At 47.7% G+C, this 25,722-nt stretch overlaps 1 protein-coding gene across 2 annotated transcripts in view; it reads right to left on the reverse strand.

Moving 5' to 3' along the window:
- The window catches only part of NEK6 (NIMA related kinase 6), a 135,595-nt gene that overhangs the window by 30,899 nt on the left and 78,974 nt on the right, over positions 1-25,722 (reverse strand). For both annotated transcript variants that reach the window (XM_067471738.1, XM_067471737.1), the window contains exons 5-7: positions 24,632-24,742; positions 16,902-17,010; positions 11,039-11,146 (exon numbers count right to left, since the gene is read on the reverse strand). In XM_067471738.1, the coding sequence (XP_067327839.1) occupies positions 11,039-11,146; positions 16,902-17,010; positions 24,632-24,742 (328 nt within the window). The remainder of the gene's footprint in view (positions 1-11,038; positions 11,147-16,901; positions 17,011-24,631; positions 24,743-25,722) is intronic.

Genomic DNA, 25,722 nt, shown 5'->3' on the forward strand with positions numbered 1-25,722 from the left:
AAACACAAAGGAGGCGGAGAGGGAGGGAAGGAAGAATTAGGGGCCCCCATTTGCATAAGCCCCGCGCTCCGTTCATGGGTCAGCAGCCTCGGAGAGTCGTCGGGTTCAGGGCGGTTGCCAGGGCAACGCGGAAGACGAAAAATACCCCATCCAGCGCACTGCGCATATGCGCTTCCTCATCGCCGCGGATCAAAATGCAGGCCTCCGGATTAAGCGCACGCCGGCAAGACTCTGCCATCGCGAAACCAATAAAACAAGGGAAATTCCTTAATGATGGGGAGGCAGGACCCGCAACGCGCCACTCCGGGTTGGAGGGAGGACTTGCCTTCATTTGGTATTCCGACTCTCTTTGGGTTTTCCTGCCTGGAGGGCGTTTCTCGGGAGCGAAGGAAGGAAGAGCGAAGGCAGCCATCAAGGGAAATCAGGGCTAGGGCGCTTCTGCCTCCTTCCCCATTAGGAACCCCAAACTTGGAACTTTGCCCACTCTTCAATCTTGGTATTTTGCTTCTTTGTGAGTTCAACGGCCCATGCAAACCCATCATCCTCGTTCTGCCCACCATCATCCTCATTATTTAAGTTGTTGGCATGCTGGCCGATGTCCGAACAGAGGATGGGCCAGAGATGTCAATGCCTCCGACCTTTCATTGCTGGCCATTACTTCCTGGCAGGTATCAGGTGGTGCAATACCAACTAAGCAGTATAATTTCTCCAGCGGCGCAGGGCGCTGGCATCCTGTGACAATGCTCTTGTCAGGTTGAGCATCTCTCCTCCAGAGCTCCAAAAATACTCCAAACCCCAAAATAATACGTCACTGGCATCCTGTGACAATGCGCTTGTCAGGTTGAGCATCTTTCCTCCGGAGCTCCGAAAATACTCCAAACCCCAAAATAATCCACATGGGCGGTCTCTGCCACTGATTGAGGCTCTGGGTTTTAGGCTGCCACTTTTGGACTCTCGCTTGCTGAGGTCTTCCTGCGACTATCTCTACAGATCTTAGAAAACTATTTCTTGATTTAAGGCATTGTCGTGTTGGCTGATAGACGAACGGGCCGGAGATGTCAATGCCTCCGTCCTTTCATTGCTGGCCATTACGTCACTGGCATCCTGTGACAATGCTCTTGTCAGGTTGAGCATCTCTCCTCTGGAGCTCCAAAAGTACTCCAAACCCCTAAATAATCCACATGGACATTCTCTGCCTCTGGGTTTAGGCTGCCACTTTTGGACTCTGGCTTGCTGAGGTCTTCCCGCAAGTATCTCTGCAGATCTTAGAAAATTATTTCTTGATTTAAGGCATTGTCGTGTTGGCTGATGTCCGAACAGAGGATGGGCCGGAGATGTCAATGCCTTCGATCTATGATTGCTGGCCATTACTTCCTGGCAGGTATCAGGTGGTGCAATACCAACTAAGCCAGTGTTTCTCAACCTTCCTAATGCCATGACCCCTGAATATAGTTCCTCATGTGGTGGTGACCCCTAACCATCACATTGTTTTTGTTTCTACTTCATAACGGTCATTTTATTTTATTTATTTATTTATTTGCTATTCTTATATACCGCTGTATCTCAAGCGCGAGGGAGACTCACAGCGGTTTCCAAACAGCAAAGACCATAAAAACAGCAATCATTAATATACAATAACAGTTAAATTACACATTTCCATTAATAATTAATAACCAATCATCAATACACAGTTATAAATCATAATGTAAGTATCAGATATGCAAGATGTATTTTCATTCACTGGACCAAACTGGGCACAAATACCCAATGCACCCACATGTAAATGCTGCTGGGGTTGGGGGAGGATTGATTTTGTCATTTGGGAGCTGTAGTTGCTGGGATTTATAGTTCACCTATAATCAAAGAGCATTCTGAACACCACCAGCGATGGATTTGAACCTAATTTGCCACACAGAACGCCCATGACCAATGGAAAACACTGGAAGGGTTTGGTGGGCATTGACCTTGAGTTTGGGAGTTGTAGTTCACCTATATCCAGAGAGCACTGTGGACTCACGCAATGGTGGATCTGGACTAAACTTGGCACAAATACTCAATACGTGCAAATGTGAACACTGGTGGAGCCTGGGGAAACTAGATCTTGACTTTTGGGAGTTGTAGTTGCTGGGATTTATAGTTCATTACAATCAAAGAACATTCTGAACTCCACCAACGACAGAATTGGCTCAAACTTCCCACATTTATTTATTTATTTATTTATTTCTTGCACTTATTTACCGCCACTCTCAGCCCAAGGGCGACTCGTGGCGGTGAACAACAACATAGAAAGGACAATGTACAATAATCAGGACAATACATAACATACTACTACTAATTGACATATACTTATACTAAAAATCCGCTTCGTCGTATCATGGGTCATAGTCAGTCTCATAGTCGTGGTCCATTCCGGTCGTCATTGCCAAGGATATAGTACTCAATTGAAGGCCAGCTCGAAGAGCCACGTTTTCAGGCTCCTACGAAAGGCCATAAGGGAGGGCGCCTGCCTGACTTCGGCAGGGAGGGCGTTCCACAGCCGGGGGGCCACCACCGAGAAGGCCCTCTCCCTCGTCCCCGCCAGGCGTGCCTGTGAGGCAGGCGGGACCGAGAGAAGGGCCTCCCCGGATGATCTCAAGGTCCTCGTGGGCTCGTAGGCCAAGATGCGGTCTGCAAGGTATTTTGGGCCGGAACCGTTTAGGGCTTTGTAGGATAATACCAGCACCTTGAATTGGGCCCGGTAGCAAATCGGCAGCCAGTGGAGCTGGGACAGTAGGGGCGTTGTGTGCTCCCTACGCCCTGCTCCTGTTAACAACATGGCTGCCGCGCGCTGGACTAGCTGAAGCTTCCGGGCCGTTTTCAAGGGCAGCCCCACGTAGAGAGCGTTGCAGTAGTCGAGGCGGGATGTGACCAAAGCGTGTACCACCGTGGCCAAGTCAGACTTCCCAAGATACGGGCGCAGCTGGCGCACGAGCCTAAGCTGTGCAAATGCTCCCCTGGTCACCGCTGAAACCTGGGGATCCAGGCTCAGTGACGAATCCAGGGTCACACCCAAACTGCGAACCTGAGCCTTCAAGGGGAGTGCGACCCCGTCCAGCACAGGCTGTAACCCTATACCCTGTTCGGCCTTGCGACTGACCAGGAGTACCTCTGTCTTGTCTGGATTTAATTTCAGTTTGTTCGCCCTCATCCAGACCATTACAGCGGCCAGGCACCGGTTCAGGACTTCGACGGCCTCCTTAGTAGCGGGTGGGAAGGAGTGACAGAGTTGGACGTTATCTGCGTACAGGTGACACCGCACCCCGAAACTCCGGATGATCTCACCCAGCGGCTTCATGTAGATGTTAAACAGCATGGGGGACAAGATGGAACCCTGAGGAACCCCACAAGTCAACGGCTGTGGTGTTGAACAGGAGTCCCCCAATAACACCTTCTGGGTACGACCCTCCAGAAATGACCGGAGCCACTGCAAGGCAGTGCCCCCAAGACCCATCTCTGCAAGGCGCCCCAGAAGAATACCGTGGTCGACGGTATCGAAGGCCGCTGAGAGGTCCAGAAGCACCAACAGGGACACACTCCCCCTGTCTAGCTCCCGGCGCAGATCATCCACTAAGGCGACCAAGACCGTCTCGGTACCATGTCCCGGTCTGAAACCAGACTGTGCCGGATCCAGATAATCCGTGTCTCTCAAGAATACCTGGAGTTGTGAGGCCACCACGCTTTCCATGACTTTGCCCAAGTAGGGGAGATTGGAAACAGGCCGAAAGTTTTCGAATTTAGTGGGGTCCAGTGATGGCTTCTTCAACAGCGGCTTTATAATAGCCTGTTTTAGGCTCGCTGGAATCTTGCCTTCCCGAAGGGAGGCATTCACCACCACCGTTACCCACTCGGCCAATCCCCCTCTGGCCTCCTTCAGAAGCCAGGATGGGCAGGGGTCTAGGATGGACGTGGTGGGTCTCATTCCTCCAAGTATCTTGTCCACATCCTCGGGCTTCACGAACTGAAAAGAATCCAACAAAATAGGACAAGCAGGTGCTTGAGTCACATCCACAGAGACTGCATTTAACGTGGCGTCCAGCTCAGAGCGGATCAAAGCGACTTTGTCTGCAAAGAACCGAGCAAATGCTTCACAGCGCGTGGCCGAATTGTCAGGGCTCCCACCTGAGGTAGGGGGAGTTAAAAGACCTCTGACAATCCGAAACAACTCCGCCGGACGGTTTTTTGCAGACGCAATAGTGGCCGCAAAGAAAGTTTTCTTTGCGGCTTTTATTGCCGCGGCGTATGCCCTTAGAAAGGACACAAACCGTGTTCGATTTGGCTCGCTTGGGTCTGAGCGCCACACACTCTCTAGAACCCTCTTCCTTCGCTTCATCGCTGCCAGCTCCTCGGTGAACCAAGGAGCTGGTTTAGCTCGGTTACTTGAGAGGGGACGTTCCGGAGCGATCCTGTCAATTGCCCTGGTCATCTCCCCATTCCAGAGAGCGACCAAGGCATCGACATGGTCACCTACCGAGGTGGCGGGAAACTCCCCAAGAGCCATCAGGAATCCGTTCGGATCCATAAGCCTCCTGGGGCGGACCATCTTAATGGGTCCTCCACCCTTGCGGAGGTTAGGGGGCGCAGTGAGCCTAAATCTGATCAGGAAGTGGTCGGTCCATGGCAACGGAGAGATAGACAACTCCTCCACACCGCCACCCTGCTCCCATCCCTGGCAGAAGACCAAGTCCAATGTGTGTCCAGCACAGTGGGTGGGGCCAGTTATTCATTGGGACAGCCCCATGGTTGCCATGGCGGACATGAAGTCCTGAGCTGCTCCTGTGAGGGTCGCCTCGGCATGGATGTTGAAGTCCCCCAGCACAAGAAGCCGTTGGGACTCCACCGCCAGGCTCGAGACCACCCCTGCTAGCTCAGGTAGGGAGACTGTAGTGCAGCGAGGTGGACGGTACACTAACAGAATCCCTATTCTGTCCCGGTCACCCACCCTCAGGTGGACGCATTCAAAATTTGTGGTCTGCGGGATGGGGCTCCTGGTCAGATGGATGGAATCTTTATAGACCACTGCGACCCCGCCTCCCCGTCCTCCGGCTCTTGGTTGGTGTTGCACGGAGAAACCTGGCGGGCAAAGCTGGGCGAGGTTTACGCCCCCAGCTTCATCCAGCCAGGTCTCCGTGATGCACGCCAGATCTGCCCGCTCCTCCAGGATTAGATCCTGGATCCAGGTCGTTTTTCCGTTGACAGATCTGGCGTTCAACAACACCACCTTCAAGCCAGAGGGTCCGCTCACCTGGTTACACCAACTTACCTTAGGAGACCGATTGGGGGTTGTTAATATGGATAAGCGTTCCGAATTAGGCCGAATTTGAGGTCTCCTTTTTCCGCATCTCCTCCTTCCCACCACGACCTCTATGGGGGCCCCTCGGCTAGTGGAAGACCTCCCCCCCTCCATGCCGCCATCCATAATCAAGAAGTTGTTTCCTACTTTACTCGTTGTTAAATTCTTTGGTTCTTGCCAACATCCTCTCTCCCCCTCCCCCTCCCCCTCTATCCCATTTTCATTCGCAGGCTCCAACCCATCTCCTTTTTTGCCCCCTCCGCTACACAAAAGTAACAGGGACAATACACAAATGGGGACGGGGAACCGCATGGGTAGCAACAATACAGATGGTGATGGTATTCCAGCCACACCAATGGGCTAGATCTTAAAGTGCAAGTTTTTAATGCAGCCCTGTCTATGGTAGTATTTAATCAGCAGCAAACACTATGTGCTATCAGGCACAATCATAAAGTGCTAGGTCTAAAGTGCTCTGTTCGACAATAATTAAAGTGCGGCACGGAGGGATGGGGAAGGGGCGAAAGTGCTGGTGCGATCTAGCAGCAGGCAGCAGGCGCCTAAAGTGCTCACATGGAACCCCCATGACCATCAGAAAATACTGTGTTTTCTGATGATCTTTGGCAACCCCTCTGACACCCCTTCGTGACCCCCTCAGGGGTCCCGACCCCCAGGTTGAGAAACACTGAACTAAGCAGTATAATTTCGCCAGCGGCGCAGGGCGCTGGCATCCTGTGACAATGCTCTTGTCAGGTTGAGCATCTCTCCTCTGGAGCTCCAAAAGTACTCCAAACCCCTAAATAATCCACATGGACATTCTCTGCCTCTGGGTTTAGGCTGCCACTTTTGGACTCTGGCTTGCTGAGGTCTTCCTGCAAGTATCTCTGCAGATCTTAGAAAACTATTTCTTGATTTAAGGCATTGTCGTGTTGGCTGATGTCCGAACAGAGGATGGGCCAGAGATGTCAATGTCTCCATCCTTTCATTGCTGGCCATTACTTCCTAGCAGATATCAGGTGGTGCAATATCAAATAAGCAGTATAATTTCTCCAGCGGCGCAGGGCGCTGGCATCCTGTGACAATGCTCTTGTCAGGTTGAGCATCTCTCTTCCAGAGCTCCAAAAATGCTCCAACCACCAAAATAATCCACATGGGTGGTCTCTGCCACTGATTGAGGCTCTGGGTTTTAGGCTGCCACTTTTGGACTCTCGCTTGCTGAGGTGTTCCTGCGACTATCTCTACAGATCTTAGAAAACTATTTCTTAATTTAAGGCATTGTCGTGTTGGTTGATGTCCGAACAGAGGATGGGCCGGAGATGTCAACGCCTCCATCCTTTCATTGCTGGCCATTACTTCCTGGCAGGTATCAGGTGGTGCAATGCCAACTAAGCAGTATAATTTCTCCAGCGGCACAGGGCGCTGGCATCCTGTGATAATGCTCTTGTCAGGTTGAGCATCTCTCTTCCAGAGCTCCAAAAATACTCCAAACCCCAAAATAATCCACATGGACATTCTCTGCCACTGATTGAGGCTCTGGGCTTAGGCTGCCACTTTTGGACTCTTGCTTGCTGAGGTGTTCCTGCAACTATCTCTGCAGATCTTAGAAAACTATTTCTTGATTTAAGGCATTGTCGTGTTGGCTGATAGCCGAACAGAGGATGGGCCGGAGATGTCAATGCCTCCGTCCTTTCATTGCTGGCCATTACTCCTGGCAGATATCAGGCGGTGCAACACCAACTAAGCAGTATAATTTCTCCAGAGCTCCAAAAATACTCCAAACCCCAAAATAATTCCACATGGACATTCTCTGCCACTGATTGAGGCTCTGAGTTTAGGCTGCCACTTTTGGATTCTTGCTTGCTGAGGTCTTCCTGCAACTATCTCTGCAGATCTTAGAAAATTATTTCTTGATTTAAGGCATTGTCGTGTTGGCTGATAGCCGAACAGAGGGTGAGTCAGAGATGTCAATGCCTTGGTCCTGTCGTTAATGGCTGGAGCAACACTGGCAAAACAGTATCATTCTTCCAGCGGCAAAGGCTGCAGGCATCCTGTGACAATGCAGCGTGTCTCATTAGGAGGACTGTTTTGATGTCTTAAGATGTGTTCCACACTGGGCATGCATACTTAGCAGCAGAGTAGCCAAGCGCAAGGGCAGATGCCTTCACTGTGTCTGGTTGTGATCCCCAGGTTGTGCCAGTTAGCTTTCGTATGATGTTATTTCTAGCCCCTGCTTTCTGCTTGATAGTCAAGCAGTGCCTCTTGGAAGTCAGACCCCCACCCAGTTCCATAGAGCCCTGTGAATCCACCAACGATGAGTCTGGACCAAATGTAGTCTGGCAAACATCAGAGGATTTTTCTGAATGTTCAGAGGATGAGGGGGATGATGGGTTTCAAAGCGAGGAATCTGTGAGTGATCGGAGAGAATTGCAGGCAGACGAGGCTGATGTTTTGGATTCTTTTGCCTGTTCCCAGGCAACATGGGAAAGTGGAAGTTTTAGTTCCCACAAGAAAAGGCTTGGGTAGATGGAGAGTTTTCCAGAGAGAATAGATTAGACCCGAGAACGCAGGGAGTGAAAACCCAACAACCTCGATATTCTCAGAGGTTCTGAGATAAGACCCTGACGTCCAGATGTGCCAGGCATTATGTCACGGGCGTCTGAGAGGGCTTAAATCAGTGTTTTTCAACCTTCCCAATGCCGCCACCCCTTACTACAATTCCTCATGTTGTGGTGACCCCTAACCATAAAATTATGTTTGTTGCTACTTCTTAACTCTAATTTGGCTCCTGTTACGAAGCGTAATGTAAATATCTGATATGCAGGATGTATTTTCATTCACTGGACCAAATTTGGCACAAATACCTGATATGTCCAAATGTGTGTCGGGGGGGGGGGGGGGGGGATTTAATTTTGTCATTTGGGAGTTGTAGTTGCTGGGATTTATAGTTCTCCTACAATCGAAGAGCATTCTGAACACAACCAATGATGGAATTGAACCAAACCTGCCACACAGAACTCCCATGATCAACAGAAAATACTGGAAGGGTTTGGTGTGCAGTGTCCTTTGGTTTTGGAGTTGTAGTTCACCTACATCCAGAGATCACTGTGCACTCAAACAATGATGGATCTGGACCAAACTCTACACGAATACTCAATATTCCCAAATGTGAACACTGGTGGAGTTTGGGGAAAATAGAATCTTGACATTTGGGAGTTGTAGTTGCTGGGATTTGTAGTTCACCTACAATCAAAGAGCATTCTGAACCCCACCAACGATGGAATTGAACCAAACTCGGCACACAGAACTCCCTTGACCAACAGAAAATACTGGAAGGGTTTGGTGGGCACTGACCTTGAGTTTTGAAGTTGTAGTTCACCTACATCCAGAGATCTGGACCAAACTCAATATGCCCAAATATGAACACTGGAGGAGTTTGGGGGAAAATAGGCAATCAATGAGCATTCTGAACCCCACCAACCATAGAATTGGTCCAAACTTCCCACACAGAACCCCCATTACCAACAGAAAACACTGTTTCCCGATGGTATTTGGCGACCCCTCTGACACCCCCTTACAAACCACCCAGGGGTCATGAGAAACACTGGCTTAAATTAAGTGGTTTGGTTTCAGGCCTCTCAGAGGAGACAACATTGCTATAGGGAATCAGTCTCCTGTTCATGGTTCCTGTATTGTCAAGATTTCTGTTTCAGGTTCCTGTTTACGCCTATATTTCTTTGGAGAAGTTCCTGAACAAGCCCTATGAGGAGCGGCTTAAGGAGCTGGGCATGTTTAGCCCGAAGAAGAGAAGGCTGAGAGGAGATATGATAGCCATGTATAAATACGTGAGAGGAAGCCACAGGGAGGAGGAGGGAGCAAGCTTCCTTTCTGCTTCCCTGGAGACTAGGACGCAATGGAACAATGGCTTCAAACTACAAGAGAGGAGATTCCATCTGAACATTAGGAAGAACTTCCTGACTGTGAGAGCCGTTCAGCAGTGGAACTCTCTGCCCCGGAGGGAGTGTGGTGGAAGGAGTCTCCTTCTTTGGAAGCTTTTAAGCAGAGGCTGGATGGCCATCTGTCAGGGGTGCTTTGAGTGCAATGTTCCTGCTTCTTGGCAGAATGGGGTGGGACTGGATGATGATGGCCCAGGAGGTCTCTTCCAACTCTTGGATTCTAGGATTCATGTCCATGGATACACCTTTGGATTAATTCTGTGTTTTTGAGATTCTTGGGCTTTGTGTTCTATCTTGGCATTTTTGGATTACCGCTACACCAAATCTGAAACACCTACCCACCAGGAACAACTTCAAACACAGGCATGGTTTAGAGGGGGGATTGAGAGCAGATGATGGGACTTGTAGTCCATCCACATTAAGTGAGCCATGTGAATCCCAGTGATGATGGATCTGGACCAAATTTGGAACAAATTCCCCATCCTGACCAACTTGAAATACTGGTGGGTTTTTAAGGGGATTGATGTGGAGCCCCCCGTGGCGCAGTGGGTTATGATTTATGTTATAATTGTGTTTAATTGCCCTATACTTGTTTCGTGATGTTTTCTATCAATGTTGTTCACCGCTTTGAGTCGCCTGAAGGCTGAGAAAAGCGGTATATAAATAAAGTAAATAAATAAAATAAATAAATAAATCCCTGTGCTGGCAGGACTGAAGGTTCAAATCCAGGGAGAGGCGGATGAGCTCCCTCTATCAGCTCCAGCTCCTCATGCAAAGGGGACATGAGAGAAGCCTCCCACAAGGATGAGAAAAACATCAAATCACCCAGGCAATGTCCCCTGGGCAACGTCCTTGCAGACGGCCAATTCTCTCACAACAGAAGCAACTTGCAGTTTCTCAAGTCGCTCCTGACACCACACACACAGGGGATAATGGGAGCCGTAGTCTATACACATCCTGAGAGCTGCAATGTCCTTGCAGACGGCCAATTCTCTCACAACAGAAGCGACTTGCAGTTTCTCAAGTCGCTCCTGACACGACACACACACACACACACACACAAGGGGATTGACAGGGGATAATGGGAGCCGTAGTCTATACACATCCTGAGAGCTATGCCATGGCCATTGATGGCAGTTCTTGACCAAAGTTGGCACAAGATACCCATAATAATTATTAATTTTTTTGGTCGTGTCAGGAGCGACTTGAGAAACTGCAAGTCGCTTCTGGTGTGAGAGAATTGGCCGCCTGCAAGGACGTTGCCCAGGGGACATTGCCTGGGTGATTTGATGTTTTTATCATCCTTGTGGGAGGCTTCTCTCATGTCCCCTTTGCATGAGGAGCTGGAGCTGATAGAGGGAGCTCATCCGCCTCTCCCCGGATCTGAACCTGCGACCTGTCGGTCTTCAGTCCTGCCGGCACACGGGTTTAACCCACTGTGCCACCGGGGGCTCCCATACCCATAATGAAGACCCTAAAATACTGAGGATGATGGGAGATGTAGTCCACTCACATCTAAAGACTCGTGTGCATCTTACTTCTGGAGAGCAGTGTGTATCTCTAATGGGGGCATGTAAACAATGACTACTTCTAATCAATAGCATTGCAAACTACCCAACCCAGGCATGGCTAGTTGATAATCCAATGCTTCCATGATGGCCAAATTTTCCCAGGCTGGCATGTGCGTGGGCACCCAGACCACCAAATAGCTGCCACCTGAGCATAACATCACCTCCCTTAGCATTGCATGCAGGCTTACCTAAGGAATGTGCAGCAGTGGTTTTGGAGCTGAAGAAGCGGCCCAGTCCCAGGTCTCCCAGCTTCACAACTCCAGTCGCTGTGATAAACACGTTGGCCGGCTTGATGTCTGGAAGACACAAACAGAGAGAAAGAAACACCAACGGTCAGAGCTGCCCGTCAAGGTCGTTGGCGCAAAGTGTCCGCAGCCCTTTCCCACCAATAACCCACCAATAACCCATTGGATCAGACTGCTTTTGGCGTGTCACGACCTACGAAAAATGACATTTCCCAGCAGATTTTGCAGACCAGCATACGGACGGCTTGTCGGGACCGACAAGCATCTTTCTATTTCAACACATACAAACCAAAGAGTCAAAAGCATCAAGAGTGTAGAAGGCTGGGTTGCGGTGAGTTTTCCAGGCTGTCTGGCCATGTTACAGGAGCATTCTCTCCTGACGTTTGGCCCACATCTATGGCAGGCATCCTCAGAGGAATCTTTTGTTGGGAGGCATCCTCAGAGGTTGTGAGGTCTGTTGCAAACAAGGCAAGTGGGGTTTGTATCCCCGTGGAAGGATGTCCAGAGTGGGAGAAAGAACTCTTGTCTGTGAATGTTGCAACTGTCCAGCTTGATTAGCACTGAATTGCCTTGTAGCTTCAAAGCCTGGCTGCTTCCTGCCAGGGGGAATCCTCTGTTGGAAGGTGTTTATGGCATTTATATGCCGCCCTTCTCAGAGCGGCTTACAAGTCATATATAAATACAATACGTATTATTCGCATAGCACAATATTAGTACCATACATTCCCATCCTGTACTATACCACTATACTGTACTATTACATGTAATATGAAATCTATAATTATTACATTGTATTATTATTGGCATTATATTGTATTACATTATATTATTATTATTATATTATTATATTAATTATTATATTGTATTATTATTAGTATTATATTGTATTACATTACATTATATTATTATATTAATTATTATATTGTATTATATTGTATTACATTATATTATTATTATATTATAATATTATATTAATTATTATATTGTATTATTATTAGTAGTATATTCTATTCTATTCTATTCTATTATTATATTAATTACTATATTGTATTATATTGTATTTGATTGTATTACATTATATTATTATTATATTATATTAATTATTGTATTATTATTAGTATTATATTGTATTACATTATATTATAGTATTATATTAATTACTATATTGTATTATATTATATTATTATAATATTATTTATTATATTGTATTTGATTGTATTACATTATATTATTATTATAGTATATTAATAATTGTATTATTATTATATTATATTGTATTACATTATATTATTATATTATATTAATTATTATATTGTATTATTCTTAGTATTTTATTTTATTATATTATATTATATTATTATTATATTATTATTACATTATATTATTATTTTATGTGTATGCAATCTATATAAATAAAAATGCAATGTTCGTTTGTGGGATTACCAAAACTCAAATACCACTGGATAAATGGACACCAGCTAACACCTCCCAACACAGGATTCCCCCAGGCAGGAAGCTGCCAAGTTTTGAAGCCCTCACAAAATCTGAAAATGCCTGCCACAGATGAGGAATCATGAAAATGAACACGATCTGGCTCCTAGTATTAAAAAACTCTAAAACCAGGACAGTAAATAAAGAGCAACACTCAGAAAACAGGGGAAATCCAGACAAGAAACAATCAGAGCCAGCTAACACCTCCCAATAAAGGATTCCCCCCAGGCAGGAAGCTGCCAAGTTTTGAAGCTCTCACGACCTCTGAGGATGCCTGCCATAGATGTGGGCGAAACATCAGGAGGGAATGCTTCTGGAACATAGCCATACAGTCTGGAAAACTCATAGCAATCCAGTGATTCCAGCCATGAAGTAGAATGCTGTTAGGTTTCCCAAAGTTATGTCTTCTCTCAAATTCTGAAGGGAAAACACAGAATCTGATGCCGGAATGAGTAATACTGTTGTGTCTTGATGAAAATGGGAGCGGAGTTCACCTGAAGACCATGATGGTGAACCTATGACACACGTGTCAGCACTGACACGCATGGCTATTTTTGATGACACGCTGACACAAACGGTCGCATACAGAGAAGTCCACCTTATTAGAGCCAAACTAATTCCATCTTTAAATTTGTAAAAGGCTCTACAAATTTAACCTCTGCACATTTGAGCATTGTTTACACCATAACTCAGCATGGAATAGACATTTTTCTTATTTAAACTATAAATATTGCAAAACTATGATTTTTTTTTCTCGAAGTGACACCCCACCCCACCCCAAATTTTGGCGAATTTGGACACACCAAGCTCAAAAGGTTGCCCATCACTGCCCTAAGACAACGATGCAAGTTCTTAATTTGGGAAGCCGCCATATGATGTGTCCTAGCCAGGAGGGGTTGTGCGCCTTCCTCCCCATCTGCACAACAGAAACACAACAGAGCACAAACCGCAGCAGCCTGCCTGGCGGGTCCGCTCTGCTCTTTGCCGAGGGATGAAAGGCAAGGGACTTTGATTCCACGTCGCACAAGGCATCTCTTGAAAGAGGAGGAGAGGAGACCCACTCCCCAAAACGTCTGCTCTCTCTCTCTCTCTCGCGTGAGCCTGACGAGTTGGGGGACAGCAGCAGCAGGACGAGCATCTGTTCTGTCGCCGCACATTTGTGCCTCACCCAAAGTGTCTCCCTTGCAAAACATGCCACTGTGCGCTTGAAAGAGGGAAGAGACCTCCAAGGGCCATCCAGTCCAACCTCCTTCTTGCACAATCAAAGCCCCCCTGACATATGACCACCCAGCGTCTGTTTATAAACATCCAAGGAAGGAGGCAGAGAGTTCCACTGCTGAACAGGGAAGTCCTGCTACCCATGCTCTATTCTGCCTTGGAGATACCACACCTGGAATCACATTGTGTCCAATTCTGGGCACCACAATTGAAGGGAGATGTTGACAAGATGGAAGGTGTGCAGAGGAGGGAGATTAAAATGATCCAGGGTCTGGAGAACAAGCCCTATGAGGAGCGGCTGAAAGAGCTGGGCATGTTTAGCCTGAAGAAGAGAAGGATGAGAGGAGACACGATGAGGGCCATGGATAAATATGTGAGAGAAAGCAGGAGGAGGAGGGAGCGAGCTTCCTTTCTGCTTCCTTGGAGACCAGGACGCAATGGAGGAATGGCTTCAAACTACAAGAGAGGAGATTCCATCTGAACATGAGGAAGAACTTCCTGACTGTGAGAGCCATTCAGCAGTGGAACTCTCTGCCCCGGAGGGAGTGTGGTGGAGGCTCCTTCTTTGGAGGCTTTTAAACAGAGGCTGGATGGCCATCTGTCAGGGGTGCTTTGAATGCAATATTCCTGCTTCTTGGCAGAATGGGGTTGGACTGGATGAGGGCCCAGGAGGTCTCGTCCAACTCTAGGATTCTATGACTGTGAGAGCTGTTCAGCAGTGGAACTCTCTGCCCCGGAGTGTGGTGGAGGCTCCTTCTTTGGAAGCTTTTAAACAGAGGCTGGATGGCCATCTGTCAGGGGTGCTTTGAATGCAATATTCCTGCTTCTTGGCAGAATGGGGTTGGACTGGATGAGGGCCCAGGAGGTCTCTTCCAACTCTTTGATTCTAGGATTCTATGGATAGCATGACATCCATGGATCTAGGCCCTATGCAGGCCAAATTCCCATTGGCTTTTTGAGCTGCCGCATGACATTCCTGGCTCATGTTCCCCTTTTTACCTAAAAGGACTCCAAGATCTTTTTCACAGGCATCGTCACCCCCCATTCTGTCTCTTTGCAGAACTAGAGTATCTTGCATGGGATGGTGCTTTTCCTAAATGGCAGAAAAGGGTTGGGCTGGATGGCCCCTGTGGTCTCTTCCAACTCTATGATTCTATTTATTTATTTATGTATTTATTTCTCGCCCTTCTACCCCACCCTTCTCAACCCCCGAGGGGGACTCAGGGCGGCTTACAAAAGGCACAATTCGATGCCAGCACAACAACAAGATAAAACACACATAAACAGCAATTATAAACAATTAAAACAATTAATTATACATCATAATCAATAAAACCAATCTAATGCTCAACGTTCGGCAGCTCATAGTCTGTAAATTCAATTCCACATTGTCAAATCCATGAATTCTAGTCGTCGCTTGTCCTTCGTCTATCTACCAGATTACACGAAAGCCTGGTCCCAAATCCATGTTTTTAATTTCCTTCTGAAAGAGAGGAGGGATGTCGATGATCTAATTTCCCCGGGGAGTGAATTCCACAGGCGAGGGGCCACCACCGAGAAAGCCCTGCTCCTCGTCCCCACCAATCTCACTTGTGATAGAGGCGGGGCTGAGAGCAGGGCCTCCCCAGAAGATCTTAAACTCCGAGGAGGGACGTAGAAGGAGATGCGTTCGGACAGATACGCTGGGCCGGAACCTTATAGGGTTTCGTAGGTGTGTGTTCAACTTGTGGCCTCCCCAAGACCAAGTTTGGGGCTGATCCCACGGCCCGATGTATGAAGTCTCTTGGGAGGCCTTTCATAGAATCATAGAATCCTAGAATCAAAGAGTTGGAAGAGACCTCCTGGGCCATCCAGTCCAACCCCATTCTGCCAAGAAGCAGGAATATTGCATTCAAAGCACCCCTGACAGATGGCCATCCAGCCTCTGCTTAAAAGCTTCCAAAGAAGGAGCCTCCACCACAGTCCGGGGCAGAGAGTTCCACTGCTGAACGGCTCTCACAGTCAGGAAGTTCTTCCTCGTGTTCAGGTGGAATCTCCTCTCTTGGAGTTTGAAGCCATTGCTCCCTTGCATCCTAGTCTCCAGGGAAACAGAAAACAAGCTTGCTCCCTCCTCCTCCCTGTGGCTTCCTCTCACATATTTATACATGGCTCTCATCATATCTCCTCTCAGCCTTCTCTTCTTCAGGCTAAACATGCCTAGCTCCTTAAGCCGCTCCTCATAGGGCTTGTTCTCCAGACCCTAGTCTCAATGGAAGCAGAAAACAAGCTTGCTCCCTCCTCCTCCCTGTGGCTTCCTCTCACATATTTATACATGGCTATCATGTCTCCTCTCCTCCTTCTCTTCTTCAGGCTAAACATGCCCAGTTCCCTAAGCCGCTCCTCATAGGGCTTGTTCTCCAGACCCTTGATCCTTTGAGTCGCCCTCCTCTGGACACATTCCAGCTTAGAGTCAATATCTCTCTTGAATTGTGGTGCCCAGAATTGGACACAATATTCCAGATGTGGTCTAACCAAAGCAGAATAGAGCATGGGGAGCATGACTTCCTTCGATCTAGACACTAGGCTCCTCTTGATGCCTGAGGCCAAAATCCCATTGGCTTTTTTTGCCGCCACATCACATTCCTGGCTCATGTTCCCCTTCCTCCCCACGAGGACTCCAAGATCTTTTTCACACGTACTGCTCTCGAGCCAGGCCTTGTCCCCCATTCTGTATCTTTGCATTTCGTTTTTTCTTCCAAAGTGGAGTCTCTTGCATTTGTCACTGTTGAACTTCATTTTGTTAGTTTTGGCCCATCTCTCTCATCTGTCCAGATTGTTTTGAATTCTGCTGAGCATTCCCTGTGTTCCCGGGGCCCTTCTAATGAACGCTGCCATCAGACTCGCCCTGAATTCCGTGTGATTGCAAGCGAAGGCCGCTCATCTTCCTAATCCTCCTGATCGGCTCAGTCGCGAGGAGGAGGAGGAATCCATCTCGCGAGCCCCACCGCCTCTAAGCACACACTGCCTGAACATCCGCCTAATTGTTTTTGAATGTAGGCGCGTACTAATTGGAACATTATACCATTATTCAGCGAAAAGGGAGGGGATTTAATGTTACCTCTGTGCATCACCCGGCGGGAGTGCATGTGTTCGACCGCACTGCACAACTGCACAAAGTACTTCCAGACTGTCCGCTCCGGGATTAGCCGCTTCTGCTTCTTAAAATACTGCGGAGGGAAAAACACAAACACGCCGTGAACAAAGGAGCCGCCTCTCCGAGCGTCCATCTTGCCAGCTGCCACTTTGCCGATGTCCGCAAGGCCGTCGTTGGCCTTAACCCACACTTCCGACCCACTCGTTAACAGCATGAGGAAGAACGGGCTGAAGGAGGCCTGACGTTTCTGAATGGACACCGGTTATAATTAGCATTAATCTCATTGATTACCTTACTGGGCATATTTAGAGTCTCGAAACAGAACAAAGAAACATTCCCTTCAGAAACAAAAGGACCCGGTTTTGAAAATAAATAATTACCATCACAAGGAATATAATATGTGCAGATTTGATAAATGTGGGTTTCATCTGTGTGGGTATGAATGGAGCTGAGTGAAAGGTGAATAGTTTTGGAGACACCATTCGGGAAGATGAGGCCTGCGATGACTCCTGGACTGTAATTAAAAGTTGCTAATGAGAACCGAAATGGTTGACCAGCAATAGTAAACTGTGCTAAGAACTGCCTGCGATGACTCCTGGACTGTAATTAAAAGTTGCTAATGAGAACCGAAATGGTTGACCAGCAATAGTAAACTGTGCTAAGAACTGCCTGCAATGACTCCTGGACTGTAATTAAAAGTTGCTAATGAGAACTGAAATGGTTGACCCGCCATAGTAAACTGTAGTAAGAACTGTGGACAGGGATAAGATAAATGTTTACATCTGTTTACAACTGTCAACATTTGCTGACCAGAAATTGGATTTATTTATTTATAGCACCGGGATGGTGGCGCAGCTGGCTGAGTGTCATCTGCATTGAGATCACTCTGACCAAAAAGGTCATGAGTTCGAAGCCAGTCCGGGTTGGAGTGGGTTTCCAACCAATTGTGTGTAGCCTGTTGTCGACCTTTGCAACCCGAAAGACAGTTGCATCTGTCAAGTAGGAAAATTAGGTACCACCTTAAAGTGTGGGGAGGCTAAATTAACTGATTTATGAGGCCATAAAGACTTCAGCAAAAGCATGCGGGGAATGCGGAAGTACTTCATCAGCATCGCAGGTGGATGAGGAAAGCGGCCAGAAAAAATTAAATAGCCTCTGTGTATGTCTGTATATGTTTGTATGTCAAATTGGCATTGAATGTTTGTCATATATGTGTACACTGTAATCCACCCTGAGTTTCCTGCGGGGTGAGGAGAAGGGCCGAATAGAAAAGCCCTAAATAAATAAATAAATAATATTTATTTATTATCTGCGGTATTTCTCATCTGCCTTTCTCAGCCCTAAGGCAACTCAAGGCAGCTTACAGATTGGCAGCAATTTGATGCCACAGCAGTCATAAAATACAATTAAAAACATTTAGCATAACATTATAAAAACCATACAAAAAATCATTTAAAAATATATAATCACCAGTGTCATCCTGTTAAACTCATTTTCCAGAAGCATCGTCTAGCCATTCCATGTTCATGCTTTCATAGTTTCATATTTATCTATGATGCTGCATTTCCAAAAGCTTGTTTGAAGAGCCACGTTTTTACTTTTTTTCGGAAAGTCAGGAGGAAGGGGGCTGATCTAATATCCCTAGGGAGGGAGTTCCACAGCTAAGTGGCCACCACTGAGAAGGTCCTGCCTCTCGTTCCCGCCAGGTGCGCCTGCGAGGAAGGCAGGATCGAAAGCAGCGCCTCCCCAGACGATTGTCTAGATGGGTTGTTGTAGGTTTTTTCGGGCTGTATGGCCATGGTCTAGAGGCATTCTCTCCTGACGTTTCGCCTGCATCTATGGCAAGAGCCTCTGAGGATGCCTTGCCATAGATGCAGGTGAAACGTCAGGAGAGAATGCCTCTAGACCATGGCCATACAGCCCGAAAAAACCTACAACAACCCAGTGATTCCGGCCATGAAAGCCTTCGACAATACATTGATCTTCTAGATGGTTCATAAGGAGAGATACGTTCGGAGAAGTAAGCTGGGCTGGAACTGTTTAGGGCTTTGTAGGCTAAAGCCAGCACTTTGAATTGTGCCCGGTAGCAAACTGGCAGCCAGTGGAATTGGCGCAACAGAGGAGTTGTGTGCTCCCTGAGCGCTGCTCCCATTAGTAGCCAGGCTGCCACTCACTGGACCATCTGAAACTTCTGAACAGTCTTCAAAGGCAACTCCACATAGAGCACATTGCAGTAGTCTATTCAGGATGTAACCAGAGCATGGACTACCGTTGCCAAGTCAGATTTCCTAAGGTATGGGCGCAGCTGGCACATGAGTTCTAACTGTTCAAATGCTCCCCTGGTAACCACCAAAAACTGGGGTTCAGGCTCAGTGTGGAAGTCCAAAACACCTGGAGAGAGGGACAACGTTGGCTCACGGCAATGTCCTATTGGGACTGGACACCATGAAGGGATGATCTGCATACCCACGTGGTGGGAGTTGGAGTCCAAAACACCTGGAAGGAGGGCCCCAGTTGGCCCATGGCATTGTCCTCTTGGACACATTAGGCAATCACAGGATAATCTGCATACCCATGTTGTGGGAGTTGGGAGTCCAAAACACCTGGAGGGAGGGCCCAAGTTGGCCCATGCCTTTGTCCTCTTGGAACTGGACACTTCAGTCAATCAAGGGGTCACCTGCATACCCACGTTGTGGGAGTTGGAAGTCCAAAACACCTGCAGGGAGGGCCCAAGTTGGCCCATGCCTTTGTCCTCTGGGAACTGGACACTTCAGTCAATCGAGGGATCATCTGCATACCCACATTGTGGGAGCTGGAGTCCAAAACACCTGGAGGGAGGGCCCAAGTTGGCCCATGGCTTTGTCCTCTTGGAACTGGACACTTCAGTCTATCAAGGGGTCATCAGCATATCCACGTTGTGGGAGTTAGAGTCCAAAACACCTAGAGGGAGGGCCCAAGTTGGCCCATGGCTTTGTCCTCTTGGAACTGGACACTTCAGTCCATCAAGGGGTCATTTGCATATCCACATTGTGGGAGTTGAAGTCCAAAACCCCTGGTGGGAGGGCCCAAGTTGGCCCAGGCCTTGGTCCTCTTGGAACTGGACACTTCAGTCCATCAAGGGATCCTCTGCATACCCAAGTTGTGGGAGTTGGTTTCCAAAGCACCTGGAGGGAGGGCCCAAGTTGGCCCATGCCTTTGTCCTCTTGGGACTGGACACTTCAGTCAACCAAGGGGTCACCTGCATACCCACGCTATGGGAGCTGAAGCCCAAAACGCCTGGAGAGAGGGCCCAAGTTGGCCCATGCCTTTGTCCTCTTGGGACTGGACACTTCAGTCAACCAAGGGGTCACCTGCATATCCACGCTGTGGGAGCTGACCCATGCTTGGCCTACAGGCATGTCAGATCAAAGCCCAATGCGTGGGGTGATCCTACAGGAGAGAAAAGGGCTAAAGCATTATCTGTTCCCGAGTGCTAGCTTCGTTCTCGTTGGAAGTATTACGAGGACGAGATGCTGGGTCACAATCAGCCATCTTCTTAAATGTCATGTCCAATAAGATTTCCTTGACATTTAACAGAAAGCCCAAACTCTCCGGTGGGTTGTAGTGCGGCAACCCTGGGCGGCAGCATCGAGCTTCATGAGGCTCATAAATAATGCAGGCGGCGGATCTATGCGCGGATATGCGATTCCAAGCCATGCTTCATCTCCTGGGCATGGCGACTCCTCCAAGGACTCGGAAGGCACAACGGGAAAAGCACGAGGGGGTTGGGGTGCGTCCCCACAATTCTGGGTCATGCTGTGGGTGGAAGAACAAAGAGGACCTTCCACCAGAATGGAAACATTAAGAGATCGCAAGGTCTCCTTCAGCCACGGGAAGTTCTTGCGTGACTGAGAGATGAGGGTCAGCTGAACATCATGGGAACTCCATTAAGCGATTAGCCACATTAACCCTCTTCCCGAGGATATTAACATTCCTCAACGTACACCCATTTTCTGTGTATTTCTCTAAACCAAAATGGGAAGTTTTCCAGAGTTATGAGCAGGCAAATCCACCCATGATCTCCGCTCTTGTTACTTGAAGAAATAAGTGCAGGTTGAGACTCTCTCCTCCGCAGCTCCAAAAATACTCCAAAGTAATCCACATGGCAGCGGAGATTGCAACGTCTTCGCTTTTTGATAGTTCTCTGCACACAAGATTTGTTTCCTGTCCGAATTTTATTATTCAAAATAGTATTTATTTATTTATTGTATCAAAAGCAAATTGAGGGCACAGTTGCAATGTATTTAAAAACACAAAGTTTGTAAAGGTTCTTGTGGGTTTTTTCGGACTATATGGCCATGTTCTAGAGGCATTCTCTCCTGACGTTTCGCCTGCATCTATGGCAAGCATCCTCAGAGGTAGTGAGGTCTGTTGGAATTAGGACAATGGGTTTATATATCTGTGGAATGACCGGGGTGGGGCACAGAGCTCTTCTCTGCTGGAGCTAGGTGTGAATGTTTCAGCTGGCCAGGCCTTCATTAGCATTTGAAGGCCTGGCTGAGCCTGGGGGAATCTTTTGTTGAGAGGTGTTAAGATGTGCCTGGTTGTTTCCTCTCTGCTGTTTTGCTGCTGTAATTTTTAGAGTTTTTAAATCCTGGTAGCCAGATTTTGTTCATTTTCATGGTCTCCTCCTTTCTGTTGACATTATCCACATGCTTCTTGTGGATTTCAATGGCTTCTCTGTGTAGCCTGACCTGGTGGTTGTGAGCGTGATCCACCATTTCTGTGTTCTCAAATAATCTGCTGTGTCCAGGCTGGTTCCTCAGGTGCTCTGCTATGGCTGACTTCTCTGGTTGAAGTAGTCTGGAGTGCCATCCATGTTCCTTGATTCGTGTCTGGGCAATGCTGCTGCGTGTGGTGGTCCCTCTGTAGACTTCTTGTCCACAGCTGCATGGGATACAATGGTAGACTCCTGCAGAGGTGAGAAGATCCCTCTTGTCCTTTGCTGAACGGAGCATTGGTTGGATTTTCTTGGTGGGTCTGGAGATTGTGTGTATGTTGTGTTTCATCAAGGGAACCACTGAACGCATAGGGAAGCTGATGAGGAAACACAACATACAAACAATCTACAAACCCACCAAGAAAATCCAACCAATGCACATTCAATAGACACGTCTTACTACAGCGAGCTACAATGCAGGAACTAGTCAAAACGAAAGTTCACATCTGCTTATCTCTTCTTGCTGAGACTAGTTACTCCCTTCTGTTCCCAGCAAGAGCAAACCTTATCTTACTTCTCAAGTTTTCTTAATCACAGCCTCATAGAATAAACATTCTGCACAGCATTTGTAATACACCGTGGAATCCATCTTGGAAATACATAGAAGCACATTTAAAACACATACATAACTAAATTAATCCTGACACACACTGCATTGTAGTAGGTGGTCTGTGGGTTGCTCTTCTCCACACTCGCATGTCGTGGACTCCACTTTGTGACCCCGTTTCTTAAGGTTGGCTCTGCATCTCGTGGTGCCAAAGTGCAGTCTGTTTAGCGCCTTCCAAGTCGCCCCGTCCTCTGTGTGCCCAGGAGGGAATTTCTCATCTGGTCTCAGCCACTGATTGAGGTTCCCAGTTTTAGGCTGCCACTTTTGGACTCTCACTTGCTGAGATGTTCCTGCGAGTATCTCTCCAGATCTTATAAAACTATTTCTTGATTTAAGGCATTTGTCTTGATGGTCAGAGGATGGGCTGGAGATGTCATCACCTTGGTCCTTTCATTGCTGGCTGCTACTTCCTGGTGGATATCAGCTGGAGCAATACTGGCAAAACAGTATAATTCCTCCAGCGGTGTTGGGCAGAGGCATCCTGTGATAATGCAGCATCTCTCATGAATGTCAATGGCTTCTCTGTGTAGCCCGGCATGGTGGTTGTGAGCGTGGTCCAGCATTTCTGTGTCCTCCAATAATATGCTGTGTCCAGGTTGGTTCCTCAGGTGCTCTGCTATGGCTGAAAGTAGTCTGCAGAGCTTTTCATGTTCCTTGATTCGTGTTTGGGCAACACTACATTGGGTGGTCCCTCTGTAGACTTGTCCACAGTTGCACTGTATGTGGTAGACTCCTGCAGAAGTGAGAGGATCCCTCTTGTCCTTTGCGGAACAGAGCAATTGTTGGATTTTCTTAGTGGGTTTGTAGTGTGTTTATTTGGAAAGGGTTCATGATGTATTCAGTGACCCAAAGCCTCTACTCTCCTTGTTGAACGTAACAGCTGACCTCCGTGCTCTTGATCAGAAGATCAGGAGCACGGAGTTCAGCTGTTACGTTCAACAAGGAGAGTAGAGGCTTTGGGTCACTGAATACATCATGAACCCTTTCCAAAAACACTACAAACCCACCAAGAAAATCCACAGGGCTGGGATACTCTATTCCTGGCACCGAGGAGAGAAAGCAGACTCTTGATGAAAAGCTGGGCTTCCCTTCGCTTTCCTTCTTTGCAAAAGAAGAAGAAGAAGAAGAAGGAAGAGGTGGCAAGCCTTCCAAAGCGATCATTTACCCTAATCTGAGCTCCGTGGCGGCAAAACAGGAGGCAAGGCGAGAGGCCACATCTGTTCTCACAGGGGGATGCCTGGCTCCAGATTCACATGTCAAAGGAACGATTGCAAACCAGGTGATCGCAGCTGAGCCAAAGCGACTCTCTCTCTGGCCGCACCAGGCAGGTCTCTCGCTGTCTGAGGTCAAGAGGCAGCAAGGAAAGGCTTCCAGGAGATGCTTCACAACAAAAAGTCCTTGTCAGCTGAAGATCAGGCACAAGAGCATCCTTCATTCTGGGACAAGCATCAGAGCAAGCCAGAGCACTGACTACAATGCAGCCTGGGTCTTGCCACATGCACCACGGAGGGTATTCTCACTATTTCCGGACGGAATGGTATTTTAATCTTCAATATGCTTTGTAATTTTTCCTGTATCCCTTTCCAATATAGTTTGGCTCTGATTACATCCTGAATAGATTACTGCCACACACTCTACGTGGGGCTGCCTTTGAAGACTGTTCGGAAACTCCGGCTAGTCCAACGGGAGGCAGCCAGATTACTAACCGGGGCAACATACAGGGAACATACTACCCCCCGGCTATGCCAGCTCCACTGGCTGGCGGTCCACCTCCGAGCCCAATTCAAAGTGCTGGTTTTGACCTCTAAAGCTCTAGACGGTTCTGGCCCAGCTTACTTGTCCGAATGCATCTGCCCCTACGTCCCATCCCGCAACCTAAGATCATCTGGGGAGGCCCTGCTCTCGCTTCCGTCAGCATCGCAGGGACGAGAGACAGGGCCTTCTCAGCTGTGGCCCCCCGCCTATGGAATGCACTCCCAAATGAAATAAGATTGGCTCCATCCCTGCTGACCTTCAGGAAAAAAAATCAAAATTGTGATTTTGGGACCAAGCCTTTGGGCAGCAGACGTAATTGCACCATAATGGTGATTGGAATGGTGTTGCAGCAGATGACATTGTGACTTCGTTGTATTGTTTTAATTAATGTTATATGTATTGGTTTTAATTATTGTTTTGTATTATATTTTGTGTTATATTACTGTAATTGTGATGCAGCGGTCTTGCTGCTTTGGGAGTAGAGAAGAGAGCGGGGTACAAATGCCAGTAATAAATACATAAGTAAATACACTCACGATAAATCAATCCAGGAATGGGTGCCCAGCCCCTTACCTTAATCATCTGAGAGAGGTCACCTGCATCGGCCAGTTCCAGTACAATGTTGAGCTCGTTGTCCTCGATAAAGGAATCCAAATACTTGATGATGTTGGGGTGGTTCAGTTGCTGCAAATACACAAGCGGGAAGGGAAGGGAAAAGGAAATATCGGCGTGAGCATACGGCATGCAGACATGGCCTGAAGATACACAGAGAAGCAGGCGCAGGTGAGGCGAGAGTCACCTGGAAGGAGACCGGGGAAGGGTTAATTTTTGCAGAGAATTCACACTTCTTCTATCTAGGTTCTTGTGGGTTTTTCCGGGCTATATGGCCATGTTCTAGAGGCATTTCTCCTGACGTTTCGCCTGCATCTATGGCAAGCATCCTCAGAGGTAGTGAGGTCTGACCTCACAACCTCTGAGGATGCTTGCCATAGATGCAGGCGAAACGTCAGGAGAAATGCCTCTAGAACATGGCTCTATAGCCCGAAAAAAACCCACAAGAACCGACTGATTCCAGCCATGAAAGCCTTCAACACTTCTTCTATCGTTGGTGGGGGCCAGAATGCTTTGATTGTAGGAGAACTATAAATCCCAGCAACGACAACTCCCAAATGTCAAGGTCTATTTCCCCAAAACTCCACCAGTGCTCACTTTGGGGCATATGGAGTATTAGTGCCAAGTTTGGTCCAGATCCATCATTGTTTGAGTCCACAGTGCTCTCTGGATGTAGGTGAACTACAACTCTCAAACTCAAGGTCAATGCCCACCAAACCCTTCTAGTGTTTTCTGTTGGATCATGGGAGCCCTGTGTGCCACATTTGGTTCAATTCCATCATTGGTGGAGTTCGGAATGCTTTTTGATTTTAGGTCAGAGGGGTCACCAAAGACCACCAGAAAACACAGTATTTTCTGTTGGTTATGGAGATTCTTGGCCCAATTTGATCGTTGGTAAGGTTCAGAATGCTCTATGATTGTAGGTGAACTATAAATCCCAGCAACTGCAACTCCCAAATATCAAGGTCTATTCCCCCCCCCCCCCCCCAAACTCCACCAGTGTTTTCTTTTGGGCATAATGAGTATTTGTATTTTTGGGCATAATGAGTATT

Source organism: Anolis sagrei, chromosome 11, assembly GCF_037176765.1.
Source record: "Anolis sagrei isolate rAnoSag1 chromosome 11, rAnoSag1.mat, whole genome shotgun sequence".
Classification (NCBI taxonomy): domain Eukaryota; kingdom Metazoa; phylum Chordata; class Lepidosauria; order Squamata; family Dactyloidae; genus Anolis; species Anolis sagrei.